Source organism: Mauremys reevesii, linkage group 8 (genome assembly GCF_016161935.1).
Source record: "Mauremys reevesii isolate NIE-2019 linkage group 8, ASM1616193v1, whole genome shotgun sequence".
Taxonomy (NCBI): Eukaryota; Metazoa; Chordata; order Testudines; family Geoemydidae; genus Mauremys; species Mauremys reevesii.
The window spans coordinates 32,041,223-32,055,464 of NC_052630.1; the positions used below are offsets into that span (position 1 = coordinate 32,041,223).

A 14,242-nucleotide genomic window follows, 5' to 3' on the forward strand; every position below is an offset into this window, starting at 1 on the left:
TGCTCTGGCTTGACAGGAGACATGCTCATATATTCATACAATGAGGGCCTGATACCAGTGAGAGTTTTGTCACTGATTTAAATGGGAACAGAACTGGGCCTCAAATGAGTGGCAACTGTTGAAATTAAGGTGACATTTATAAATTACTTTATTAATAATCCCTAAAGGATGAATAGAAATTGCTTTTTCACAAATAGATTATCTCAGGGACAGATTACATGATGTAGAGACCCTGCTATATAAGTGATTTATGTTCTATATTCCCAGTCTATCGGGGTTTATAACAGATGCTATAAAATCATCTGTCTGTTTCTACAACATGCCCTAGCACACATAAGAATGATTTACTTGGAGAAAAGCAATTTCTGTTCGTTATCCATGAATTATCTTAAAGTACGTGTACATGTCACCTTAATTTCACGTTGTTATATGATTTAGTGCCTTCTTTTCCAGGCTACATTTATTTTTATGGACCTTGTTTGCTTCAAATTAGCCCTGAACCTGGCCCAAAGTAGTATCCTCTCTTCCTACTCTTCATTGCTCTTCCTTAGACTCTGCTGGCATATTTCGAGACATAAACACAGAAAATACCTTTAATAATAATTTAACCCCCCCCAACATTTTCTTCTTTTAATTCCAGTCTCACCTCTGGGTATGTCTAAGTGTTCCACAAGAAAATGACATTGTAGTGCAAGCAGAAAGCCCCAAAATGGATATATTAAAAGTGGTCAAATTTTCATAGAAACAAGGTCGTGGGTCAAATCCAGGACCTTTCTGAAAATGTAGGGAAAATGAGCTTTCCAATTCCCTGCTATACCTAATAGCTCAGAAGGAATTTGGTTGGTTCATCAGCACCTAATTTTGTGTGAACTTGAGACTCAGCCACATTAGTGTTTACATTGTATTAATTGTTGAAAGGTATGTGCCGGGCCCAGTTTTGAGTGAACCAGGGGCTGTTTCTGGCTTCACATTGAAACCTGGTGGAATTCTGCAGTGTCATCTGTTTTCTCACTGTGGTTTTGATTGAACTCTGAACTCAAAGGATGAGCCCCGGTGAACTGAAACCACTGGGTTTTGCACAGCCCTGCCCTTCCTCAAAGCATTTGTAAGCTCAAAATTATAGATGATAAAATATGACCTTTATGCTTTCCCAAATATGGAGGATGCTAGTCAGTAGCAGAGCTGGCTTCAACCCCTGTCAATGTGCATGGACTCCTGATTATGTATATTTGCTGGGCAATGTATATTTCTGGGCCTCTTCTCAAACTTTTCCCTCATATGATTCTGTGTTATCATAGAATCATAGAATTCAAGATCAGAAGGGACCATTATGATCATCTAGTCTGACCTCCTGCAAGATGCAGGCCACATAAGCCGATCCACCCACTCCTGAACTAATTCTCTCCCTTGACTCTGCTGTTGAATGCTCCAATCATGATTGAAAGACTTCAAGTAGCAGATAATCCACCAGCAAGCGACCCCTGCCCCATGCTTCGGAGGAAGGCGAAAAACCTCCAGGGCCACTGCCAATCTACCCTGGAGGAAAATTCCTTCCCAACCCCAAATATGGCGATCAGCTGAACCCCGAGCATGTGGGCAAGACTCTCCAGCCAGACCCTCTGGAAAAGGCTAACAATATCCCAACATTGACCCTTTGTACTAATTACCAGTGTGGCACGTTATTGACCTATTGACTAAACCCGTTATCCTATCATACCATCCCCTCCATAAACTTATCCAGCTTAATCTTAAAGTCATGGAGGTCCTTCGCCCCCACTGTTTCCCTCGGTAGGCTGTTCCAGAATTGCACTCCTCTGATGGTTAGAAACCTTCGTCTAATTTCAAGCCTAAATTTCCTGACTGACAATTTATATCCGTTTGTCCTCGTGTCCACATTAGCACTGAGCTGAAATAATTCCTCTCCTGGTATTTATCCCTCTGATATATTTAAAGAGTGCAATCATATCTCCTCTTATCCTTCTTTTGGTTAAGGAAAACAAACCGAGCTCCTCAAGTCTCCTTTCATACAACAGGCTTTCCATTCCTCAGATCATTCTAGTGGCCCTTCTTTGTACCCGTTCCAGTTTGAATTCATCCTTCTTAAACATGGGAGACCAAAACTGCACACAATACTCCAAATGAGGTCTCACCAACGCCTTATATAATGGGACTAGCACCTCCTTATCTCTACTAGAAATACCTCGCCTAATGCATCCCAAGACCGCATTAGCTTTTTTAACAGCCACATCACATTGCCTACTCATAGTCATCCTACGATCAACCAGGACTCCTAGGTCCTTCTCGTCCTCCGTTACTTCCAACTGGTGCGTCCCCAGCTTATAACTAAAATTCTTGTTAGTCATCCCTAAATGCATAACCTTACACTTCTCATTATTGAATTTCATCCTGTTACTAATACTCCAGTTTACAAGGTCATCCAAATCTCCCTGGAGGATATCCCGATCCTTTTCCGAATTGGCAATACCTCCCAACTTGGTGTCATCCGCAAACTTTATCAGCCCACTCCTACTTTTGGTTCCGAGGTCAGCGATAAATAGATTAAATAAAATCGGACCCAAAACCGAACCTTGAGGAACTCCACTGGTAACCCCCCTCCAACCCGACAGATCACCCTTCAATATGACCCTCTGCAGTCTCCCCTTTAACCAGCTCCTTAACCACCTCTGGATTTTCATTTCGATCCCCATCTTTTCCAATTTAACCAGTAATTCCTCATGCGGTACCGTATCAAACGCCTTACTGAAATCAAGATATATTAGATCCACCGCATTTCCCTTGTCTAAAAAATCTGTTACTTTCTCAAAGAAGGAGATCAGGTTGGTTTGGCACAATCTACCTTTCGTAAAACCATGCTGTAATTTGTCCCAGTTGCCATCGGCCTCAAGGTCCGTAACCACTCTCTCCTTTAAAATTTTTTCCATGACTTTGCATACTACAGATGTTAAACTAACAGGCCTGTAGTTACCTGGGTCACTTTTTTTCCCCTTCTTGAATATAGGAACTATATTAGCTAATCTCCAGTCAAACAGTACAACCCCCGAGTTTAGAGATTTATTAAAAATCATCGCTAATGGGCTTGCAATTTCACTCGCCAATTCCCTTAATATTCTAGGATGAAGACTATCCGGGCCCCCTGATTTACTTCCGTTAAGCTGTTCAAGTTTGGCTTCTACCTCAGATACCGTAATGTCTACCCCCATATCTTCATTCCCGTCAGTCCCTCTACCACTATTCCTTAGCCCTTCATTAGCCTCATTAAAGACCGAGGCAAAATATTCATTTAGATATTGTGCCATGCCAAGATTATCCCTAATCTCCACTCCGTTTAAAGTTTTAAGCGGTCCCACTTCTTCCTTTTTGGTTTTCTTCCTATTTATATGGCTAAAAAACCTTTTGCTATTGGTTTTAATCCCCTTCGCTAGGTCCATCTCCACCCGGCTCTTTGCCTTTCTCACTGCTTCCCTACACCCTCTGACCTCAATAAGGTAGGTTTCTTTGCTGATCCCTCCCATTTTCCAGTCCTTGTACACTTTCTGTTTTTTCTTAATCACCCCTCTGAGATGCTTGCTCATCCAGCTCGGTCTAAAACAGCTACCTACGAACCGTTTTCCCTTTCTCGGGATACAGGCCTCTGACAGCTCCTGCAACTTCAACCTGAAGTAACCCCAGGTGTCTTCCGCCTTTAGATCCCTAAATATGTTAGTCCAATCCACTTCCCTAACTAGTCACCTTAATTTAGTAAAGTTAGCCCTTTTGAAATTGTAAACCTTAGTCTCAGATGCAATTTTGTTTATCCTTCCATTTATTTTGAAACGAATTAGCTCATGATCACTCGAGCCAAGGTTGTCCCCTACAACTATTTCCTCAACAAGGTCCTCGTTACTCACCAAAATCAGATCTAAAATGGCATCCCCCCTCGTCGGTTCAGCAACTACTTGATGAAGGAATTCATCAGCTATCACGTCTAGGAAAAGCTGAGCCCTATTATTATTACTAGCATTTGTTTCCCAATCTATATCCGGGAAGTTAAAGTCTCCCATGATCATACAGTTCCTATTAGTATTTACCTCCTTAAAAACATTAAAGAGCTCTCTATCCAAATCCAGGCTAGATCCCGGCGGTCTATAGCACACCCCAATCATTATCCCAGGGGACGCTCTAGTAGTTTTCTTCCCCAATGTCACCATTGCCCAAACAGACTCCGTATTATCCATTGCATTGCTAGTTATTTTGTTACATTTCACCTCATTGACATACAATGCCACTCCCCCACCTTTACCTTTGTATGGGTCTTTCCTAAACAGCACATACCCTTCCATACCTGTACTCCAGTCATGGCTACCGTTCCACCATGTTTCGGTTATTCCTACGATATCCGGTTTCAATTCTCGGACCAGGAGCTCCAGTTCCTCCATTTTGTTACCTAAGCTTCTCGCATTGGTGAACAAACATCCTAATTTTTGCTGTTTGGCTCCTCTCACCCTTTTCACCCAACTTGGTAGGGACACAGTACCACCAGTATGACCTGTCAGTCTAGTATCCGTCCCCCCCACTCTTCCTTATACCTAACCCTCCCCCTCTGGCTATATCTGTTGTTATCCTGTTGTTCTCACTCTCAATGTATAAATTTGGCGTGGAGAGTACCTGGACCTCTCCCAACCGTCTCCCCCCAATGTCTAGTTTAAAGCTCTTTTAATCAGATGAGCCAGCCTCCCTCCTAGAATTCTACTTCCTTCCCTACTTAGGTGGAGCCCATCCCGTGAGAACAGTTCTCTGTCCCCGAAAGCCTCCCAGTGCCCATACATCCCAAAGCCCTCCTTGTAACACCACTCTCTCAGCCAACTATTTATCGTCACGATCTTGTCACCCCTTTGGCGCCCTTCCCTAGGGACAGGTAGAATCCCACTGAAGATCACCTGAGCCTCAATTTCCTTGAGCGTCTTACCCAACCTGGCATAGTCTCCCTTGATCCTCTCTAGCGAGAATCTAGCCGTGTCATTCGTTCCTACATGAAGGATGATAAACGGGTTCTTACCTGCTCCTCTTAGGATCCTTTTCAACCTCAGGTCCACATCCCATATTTTAGCGCCCGGTAGACAGCACACCCTTCTGTTCTCTGGATCGGCCCTGGTCACAGGCCTGTCCAACCTTTTCAGTATGGAATCCCCAATCAGATAGACCTGCTTTTGCCTTGGGACAGTGCGGTCCTCTAGCCTATCCTCCGTCCCCCCTGGTTGCAAGCTCCTTCCATTCCTATCATCCCTTGTGGTTCCCCTTAAGCCATCCTGCATCCTCCCTGGGCTATTGTGTTGCTATTGTAGAATTGTTTATGAACTCCCCTTGCCCTCTTAAGGAGACAGGTACTATACAGTTTGTGTAGCAAACAAAAGGCTTTGACAAGATGATATGTTAATGGTTTCAAGTTTAAAATAACATAAATGCATCCATGAGTAGACGATCTAAGGGGGAATGGATAGTTCTGGAGATTAGTGGTGAATTATGGAGCCTTTCCCCTTTGGTTGCCTCTTTGAATCCAACCTAGGTTGGCAGTGACTCTGAGTTAAGCTGATTTTGGTAGCTCATACAAAATAATTTGGAGATCACAGGTCTAATGAATTCTAAACCAGCTCAGATTGGCTGTGCCTTTCTCTTGACTCAGATTCTGAGATTAACAGCATCTGACAAATTGTACCAAGCTCTGCAATGATTTTCTAGACAAGTGTTTAGAAGGGAGCAGACTGAAGAGTACCAGTTTCACTCTGTGTGCTCATGTCTCTGGAGGTGAACGGCTGGTGCTATTCCTATCTGTTCCGCCTGGCCCATTTTCAGACATACGTAGCGATGATTCTGCCAGAGCTCTGTGATTAATCCTTTGCCTCCTGTGATCTGCTGCAGCTTCTGTGCAGTGGCATGTTAATTTTATTTTTCTCAGGCATTTGGGGAATTAGTTTGCTAAGGACTGAAAGGGCTTTGACTGTTTTGTTTGTTCACAGGCAATTGTAGCAATAATTCTACATATAAGCTATTCAGTGTAGCATAAGCAACTTCTTATATGGTACTTACCGACCTTTGGAAAGCACTTTGAGGGCTACAGATGAAAAGCCCTATATTATTTATTTATTAGTTGTAGCAGTCTAATCCAGCTCCCACTGAAGTCAGTGGGAATCTTTCCTTTTGCTTAAGTGAGTTGTGGATTAGGCCCTATATAATGTTCCATATTTTGTTTATGGTTGTTGCCCCTTTTTGACATGAGCAGCTAGTTGATGTTTGGGGGCTTGTGCGTGTTCGAGTAGATAGTGGTGGTAGTCAGGTATTTTGCTGATGCAGTTTTGTGTATATACAAAGAATGTATGAAGTCCTGTGTCTTGGAACACAGAAGAAATAAAACAGCAAGAAACAGCTTCTTTTACTCACAGCACCAAGAGCACTTTTTTTTTAGCCTGCACCCTGACCTGAAAAACTCTACCCAGGGTCAGTGACATGCATTTAGCTGCTCGTTCAGGCTGCCCTCTCTCACTCTATTCTTGTCTGACCTCAGTTTCTGAGATCTTTCATCCTCCAACCCAGGGCCGGCTCCAGGCACCAGCTTATCAAGCAGGTGCTTGGGGCGGCAACTCTGGAGCGGGGCGGCACTTTCAGGTATTCGGCGGCAATTTGGCGTAGGGTCCCTCACTCCCGCTCAGAGCGAAGGACCTCCCGCTGAATTGCCTCAGATCGCGATCGTGGCTTTTTTTTTTTTTTGGCTGCTTGGAGCGGCAAAACCCCTGGAGCCGGCCCTGCCCCGACCTTTCCCTATCCAAAAGAATACTCAGTCAAAAGATCCTCAGCAGGTTCCCACACACCTTTTGTCTTAGGTGGTGCTTACCGCTATGTTAATTGAAGGGTGAGTTCACACCTACCAATCTCAATGGGGTATTAATTCAGTCCATAACAAGGTTTCACCCGGATCATAACACTATTGTGAAGGTTCTGTAAATATTCCCAAAGATGGGATGGATAGTTATAGTTCTGATGTATTTAGAAAAGAAAAAGAAATTAATGAAAGACTTGATACAGGAGGCATCATCTGATCTGTGGTTTGTTTCATGGACTGTTTCAGTTATTCAGCAGTTAAAGGTAAAATAGCAGTATATTCTGGCATAGGATTATAGTGTTTGTAGGATTTCCGCTTGGCTGAAATACTTAAATATCCTATTATGTGATGCCGTGACTCTTGCAGTGCTGCTGCATGCATTGTATAAATTAGAGATTTGCCTGAACCTAAACCACAGATCAAAATTCTGCTGGAGTTCCAAATCCATATCTGGTTTAGAATTTTGCAAATGGTCCCAACTGTAAACTGTCCTGAACCAAAACCCTCAATAGCATTAGTCCCAAATGTTGGGATGTTTGGCATCTGGATTTCTAGTATAAATGCCCCATCCTCCATTATAATGATTTCCCTTGAAAAGGAGGCTTAGGAGACCTTCCTGAGAAAGTGAGCGTAGTGCTCTGAGTACAGGCCTAGGAGCTCCAGTTCTGGCTCTGATGATGGCACCATCTGTAGCCTTAGTAGCCATAGTAAAGTGATATAAAGGTAAACTTTTAAAAGTAAGTTCTTTGACGTTTGAGTGTCCATTTTTCACTCCATGATTTAAAAAAAAAAATAGAGGCCAAAAGTTAGGTTCCACAGTTCGGCCCCGAAATAAAGAGCCCGGGATGAGATTCTGAAAAATTGGTACCTAAGTAAACAGACAGATTTTCAAAAATGCTGCGCAACCCAGATGTCCCTTTGATGTCAGTGGGAGATCTAGGCACTCAGCACCTTTCTGTGCTCAGCTCCCCATCTTTCCAATGAGAATACCAGTCTGCACCTCCCAGGAATCGTATGGCTAGTTAATGTTTGGGTTGCCAATGGGCAGCGCGTTGGAAATTAAGGATGAAATTTCAAAAGCACCTTAGTAGGGGAAGTTCCCCATCTTGCATGGGTGTGGTGGGTTCAATGGCGGTTGGGCATCTAACCCCTAAAGCATTTTTGAAAAGAGCAGTCTAAATTCTGGGAGTTGAACTAAATGAATACTTAGTTCATGGCAAGCAGGGGTCTAAATCTATTCTGCACTATCCCTCCGCACACTAAGCGTCTTTGTGGACCCTGCTGCTGTGCATTAAAAGTTCCCTAGTGCTCTTTGATCTACCCCGCTTCGAAATGGTAGATTGACACCCCAGCTTGCTGACAATTTAGGGCTTCTCTAAACAAACATTAAGTGTTGTTGTTCGCCCTGTTCAAGATTCCTACAAGTAGCTCTTCTGATGTATGCTTCACAGAGGGATATGTTTTATTGGGACAGGCCACAATGGGGGAGGTTGACGAAGTTAAGTGACTACTTGCTATTTGTGTCTTTGAAAATCTCCCTATGAAAACTAGATCCCTGTGTTAGGAGTGTTTAAAAAAAAAAGAAAGAAAGAAAACAAAACAAAAGGCACCCTTGAATCAAACAATAGTGTTAATGGTTCATTTTGAATATTTCAACTGATATTTCTCCCCCCAGAGAGAGCAGGACTGAAAGCAGGAGAGAACAGGACCAGATCCTGTAATTGCTCTTTTATGCAAAATTGCTATTTGGCCAAGCGGTTTGCAACTGATTGAAATGAATCTTCTTTCCCTTTTGCAGCCTGACGGCACCAGCAAAGAGTGTGTCTTCATTGAAAAAGTCCTAGAAAACAACTACACAGCACTGATGTCTGCAAAATACTCTGGCTGGTATGTTGGATTTACCAAAAAGGGAAGGCCACGAAAAGGGCCCAAGACCCAGGAAAACCAACAAGATGTGCATTTTATGAAAAGGTACCCAAAAGGTCAAGTGGAGTTACAGAAACCTTTCAAGTACACCACAGTGACCAAGAGGACTAAGAGAATACGACCTACCAACCCCAGTTAAAAGATAGACAAAAACAGTGTCACAATAATAAACCACAAAAAAACTGCACCAGAGGAATATTTTTACATTAAAAATAAGGAAGAAGCTCTATTTTTGTACATTGTGTTTAAAAAAAAATAAAAAAAATAAAAAAAAATAAAAAAGACTGGATGGCAAACGCTGGGGGAAGCTGTTAGGGATTTATTGTGACTTGAAAAACAAAATGAACTGCTCTATTTAAATTGACTTCTTGTTAACACATAGGTGCTTATTTCTCTTTTTGGAACGGACAACTTTTCAAGCAGATCCCCAGAGGAAAAACAATTAATATTAAATAAAATAAAACCAAAGAAAACCAAAGTTCTTTCCCAAAGTTACTGAGACCCTGCCCCGAAAATCACCAGTTTTGCAGTAATCTATTTATTGTCTGCTGCAAACTGTCCCGAGACAAGATGGTGTGTGCGGCAGTGATTGAGTTTCCGTGGAGTTCTCAATGCATCGATCTTCTGTAACCTTTCTGATGACATAAGGTGTCACGGCTCTGTGATCCTGCATTATGCTCAGTTCTGGAGAATGCTGCTAAATACATTCAATTGACTAAAAGTGACCTAATACACCAATGATAAGGGAATATTTTAAAACCAGCTATATTATATATATTATATATATATATAAGCTATTTATTTCACCTCTCTGTATATTGCAGTTCCATGAACCAAGTATTACTGCCTCAACAATTAAAAAAATTATTTAAAACACATGTACATATTGCTGTAATTCACACTTTTTGATTATTGCTATGAACTTTTATCCTTCTATCACAGTGGTAGCCACTCTGTAGTTAAGGTCGGAGCTAGCTTCCCATTATAAGCTTGATTTTCAATCCTCCCCCGGTTTTCCCCCAATAGAAACCAGTCTTTTGTGGCATAATGGACTGAGCCCTATGTTGGGAACTAGGAATTCACAGAGTTCTTCCACCACTGAAACTTTGACCAGACTAAGATTGAAAGCTGTGTTGTTAGATCTTGTTTGTTTGCTCAGTCTAATGGACACTTTCTAAAACTCTAGTTTTATGCTAATCTGCCCCATAGATCTTTGATGTGACCAGTTTAACATACACTAAAGTACAACTTGCCATGTCTTGACTAGAGTTTTAGAAGGCATTATTTGTTTCAGGCTAGCCAATATAGTTTAATATTATACCTTTTAAACCCTAGAACCTTGACTTCCTTCATGACCTTGGGTAAGTCACTTAACATTTCTGGGACTCAGTTTCTCCACATGTAAAATGAGAATACCAACCACTTATCTACCTTACAGGGTGTTGTGAGTATGAACTAGTTAATGGTTTTGTACTGGTTTTGGACAATGAAAACCCTTATGTAAATGATAAATATTGATGAGAAACATTTAGTTACAGAATAGCATACATCAACTAGGGCTGTCAGGCGATTAAAAAAATTAATTGTGATTAAATGTGTGATTAAACAATACTAGAATCCCATTTATTTAAATATTTTTGTATGTTTTCTACATTTTCAAATATATTGATTTCAATTACAATACAGAATAAAAAGTATACAGTGCTCATTTTATGTTTATTTTTATTACAAATATTTGCACTGTAAAAAACAAAATAAATAGTATATTTCAATTCACCTAGTACAAGTACTGTAGTGCAATCTCTTTATCATGAAAGTTGAACTTATAAAAGTAGGATTATGTAAAAAAAAACTGCATTAAAAATAAAACAATGTAAAACTTTAGAGCCTATAAGTCCACTCAGTCCTACTTCTTGTTCAGCCAATCTCCGACAAACAAATTTGTTTACATTTGCAGGAGATAATGCTGCCTGCTTCTTGTTTACAATGTCACCTGAAAGTGAGAACAGGCATTTGCATGGCACTGTTGTAGCCGGCGTTGCAAGATCTTTATGTGCCAGATGAGCTAACGAATTGTATGTCCCTTCATGCTTCAACCACCATTCCAGAGGACATGCATCCATGCTGATGATGAGTTCTGCTTGATAACAATCCAAAGTAGTGCAGCCTGATGCATGTTCATGTTCATTATCTGAGTCAGATGATGCTACCCACAGAAGGTTGATTTTCTTTTTTGGTGGTTTGGGTTCTGTAGTTTCCATATAGGAGTATTGCTCTTTTAAGACTCCTGAAAGCATGCTCCACAGCTTGTCCCTCTCAGATTTTGGAAGGCGCTTCAAATTCTTAAACCTTGGGTCGAGTGCTGTAGCTGTCTTTAGAAATCTCACATTAGTACCTTCTTTGCATTTTGTCAAATCTGCAGTAAAAGTATTCTTAAAACAAACAACATGTGCTGGGTCATCATCTGAGACTGCTATAACATGAAATATATGGCAGAATGTGGGTAAAACAGAGCAGGAGTCATACAATTAGGGCGACCAGACAGCAAATGTGAAAAATTGGGACAGGGTGGTGGTGGTAATAGGAGCCTATATATGAAAAAGCCTGAAATATTGGGACTGTCCCTATAAAATCAGGACATCTGGTCACTCTACATACAATTCTTCCCCCAAGGAATTCAGTCACAAATTTAATTAATGCATTTTTTTTAACGAGCATCATCAGCATGGAATCATGTCCTCTGAAATGGTGGCCAAAGCATGAAGGGGCATACAAATATTTAACATATCTGGCACATAAATACCGTAATGCCGGCTACAAAAGTGCCATGTGAATGCCTGTTCTCACTTTCTGGAGACATTGTAAATAAGAAGTGGGCAGCATGATCTCCTGTAAATGTATACATATTTGTTTGTCTTAGCAATTGGCTGAACAAGAAGTAGGACTGAGTGGACTTGTAGGCTCTGAAGTTTTACATTGTTTTGTTTTTAAGTGCAGTTATATAACAAAAAAAATTCTACATTTGCAAGTTGCACTTTCACAATAAAGAGATTGCACTACAGTACTTGTATGAGGTGAATTGAAAAATACTATTTCTTTTGTTTATCATTTTTACAATGAAAATATTTGTAATAAAAAGTGAGCACTGTACACTTTGTATTCTGCATTGTAATTGAAATCAATATATTTGAAAACAGAAAAACATTGAAAATATTTAATTTTGATTAGTATTCTATTGTTTAACAGTGTGATTAAAAATGCAATTAATCACTATTAATTTTTTTAATCACAATTAATATTTTTTATTTAATCATGTGAGTTAACTGAAATTAATTGACATCCCTAGTATCAGCCTGTTCAACTCCTGTCAGAGTAGATGGGAACCATAAATATTAGGATTCCAAGCCAATACTAGTTGACCCGAACCTTTGGCCAATATCACAACCAAACCAGAATGACCTGACAACCCATCTTCCAATGAATCTGCTATGAATTGTTGTATTGTTGGTATGCCAGTAGCACCTCCAACCCTCAGCCAAACTCAGGAACCCTCTGTGCTAGGCACAAGAGACAGTGCCTGCCTTGAAGAGCTTCCAGTCTAAATAGATGAGACAGAAAAAGGGTAGGAAGAGAAGCAGAGAGACTAGGTAATTTGCTCCAGGTCACACAGTAAGTCAGAGCTGGGACTAGAACACAGGTCTTCTGTCTCCCAATCTACTGCATTGTACTACCAAGCCTGTCGTTTGCAGGTAATAGGGGTGAAAGTAACTTAAAGGACTTACCGGTATGCCGGAGTCCTGAGCAGGGTGTGGCCTCAGCAGGAAGAGGTGTGGCCTCAACCAGAAGAGGTGGGGCCTTTCAAGATTTAAAGGCCCTGGGACTCCACAGGGGCTGGAGCCCTGGGCCCTTTAAATCACCTCCAGAGAAGCCAGTCCAGTCCGGCACAGCATACCGACTCTTGCTGCTACGCCATACCGGCTTGCTTTCACCTCTGGCAGGTAACTATGTACTAAGCACCATACAGCTAACAGTTTCTTTACTCTAGCAACCACTTGGGTTTGTACTCCAACTGTTTGTATGTGTTTTGGGGAGGGTGAGAGTCCCATTAAAACAAACAAACCCCAAACTCTCCCCCAGTGGGATGTGGATCTAGGGTCTGCCGTATCAATGTGGGTCCAACCCACCTGACCCTTCCAGCAGCTAGAACTGCCTCGAGGGGTTGAGAGCCCTCTGAAAACCTCACCCCATACCTCTACCACCACCCACAGAAGTCATCTGTGTAGTAGGAGTATGTTTCTGGACTGTGGAGGAAACTGAATCCGGTATTGCCAACCCCAAATGTTCAAAAATCACGAGATTGCCTTAAAATCATTAGATTTTTAAAAAGGATAAAAACAGGCTTCTTTTGTCTTGGTCTTCTGGCATTGGAACCGTTAGGTTCACAATTCCCAGCTTTTCTTCACTGCCAAGAGCCTTCAAATCTTTCTTTTTTTTAAAAAATGGAAGCTGATATTCTCATGCTTTTCACACAGCAGCTGGGGCTATCAGCACATAGCATGAGGCCCGCAAGAGTTGACAAACTGACGTACGTCTGCCAGGAAGAGGAGTTCTGAAGGAAGACACTGAAACAGCTTTCTCTGGGGTTGTGCAGGACAAAGCTATTACAAAGACTAAGTATAGGTGGCAGCAGCGCTGGGGCCAGGACTGGTGCTGCTGCTGCACCACAGCTTTAGCCCACCCCCCGCAGCCTCGGTTTCTGTTGGGGGGAGGGAGGAAATAGTCTCTCCCTTGTAGCAGCAGTATCATACTTGCAGATTGGTCAAAGAGTGTATGTGTGTGGGGGGGTCCTTTGGATTTGGCTTCAGCTGTGATTTGTGTGGTGGAGTTGGGGTGGGTTCAGGTGGGATTTTTTGACAAGTGCTGGGTGTAAATTTGCATGGGTTGGTTTATCCAGGGTGACAGGGAGGATGGTCCCCCAGGTAAATAGAGATTTATAATTGTCTTTTCTTTGAGGCTTGGTCATGTCACCCAGCATTCTGGTTTTGGGGGCAGGGAGGAAATGGATGGGACCCCCACTTCCTAGGAGAAAATCATAAAGGGGAACGTTAAAACCATTTGGAGGCTCTAGTCTTGGGCAGGAGGAATATCTTATGGGGATGAGACCCCCTTGGTGATGGGGGGAGGGGAACGGAACTCCATTAGGATAAGAAGCGCCATGATGGGATCTAGAAAGAGGTTTTTAACCCTTTGTATGAGGGTAAGAGGACCTTCAAACTGCAGCACAGACCTCTACCACTTGAGCTAAAGGACTGGGTTCTTTAGATGGTAGCAGTAGGAGGTGGTTAATCATGTGGACCAGCCACTAGTGGGGAGGGTGACACAAACTTTGCCATTGGTTACAAAGCTATTTGGCAGATAGTAGTGAATCAATATTCCTGGGTT

At 41.9% G+C, this 14,242-nt stretch overlaps 1 protein-coding gene across 7 annotated transcripts in view; it reads left to right on the forward strand.

Annotated features, from left to right (window-relative positions):
• Positions 1-9,558, forward strand: part of FGF18 (fibroblast growth factor 18) — a 94,021-nt gene extending 84,463 nt beyond the window's left edge. For all 7 annotated transcript variants that reach the window (XM_039485229.1, XM_039485231.1, XM_039485226.1 and 4 more), the window contains exon 4: positions 8,673-9,558. In XM_039485229.1, the coding sequence (XP_039341163.1) occupies positions 8,673-8,939 (267 nt within the window). In that variant the 3' untranslated portion in view covers positions 8,940-9,558. The remainder of the gene's footprint in view (positions 1-8,672) is intronic.
• Positions 9,559-14,242: the final 4,684 nt, after the last annotated feature.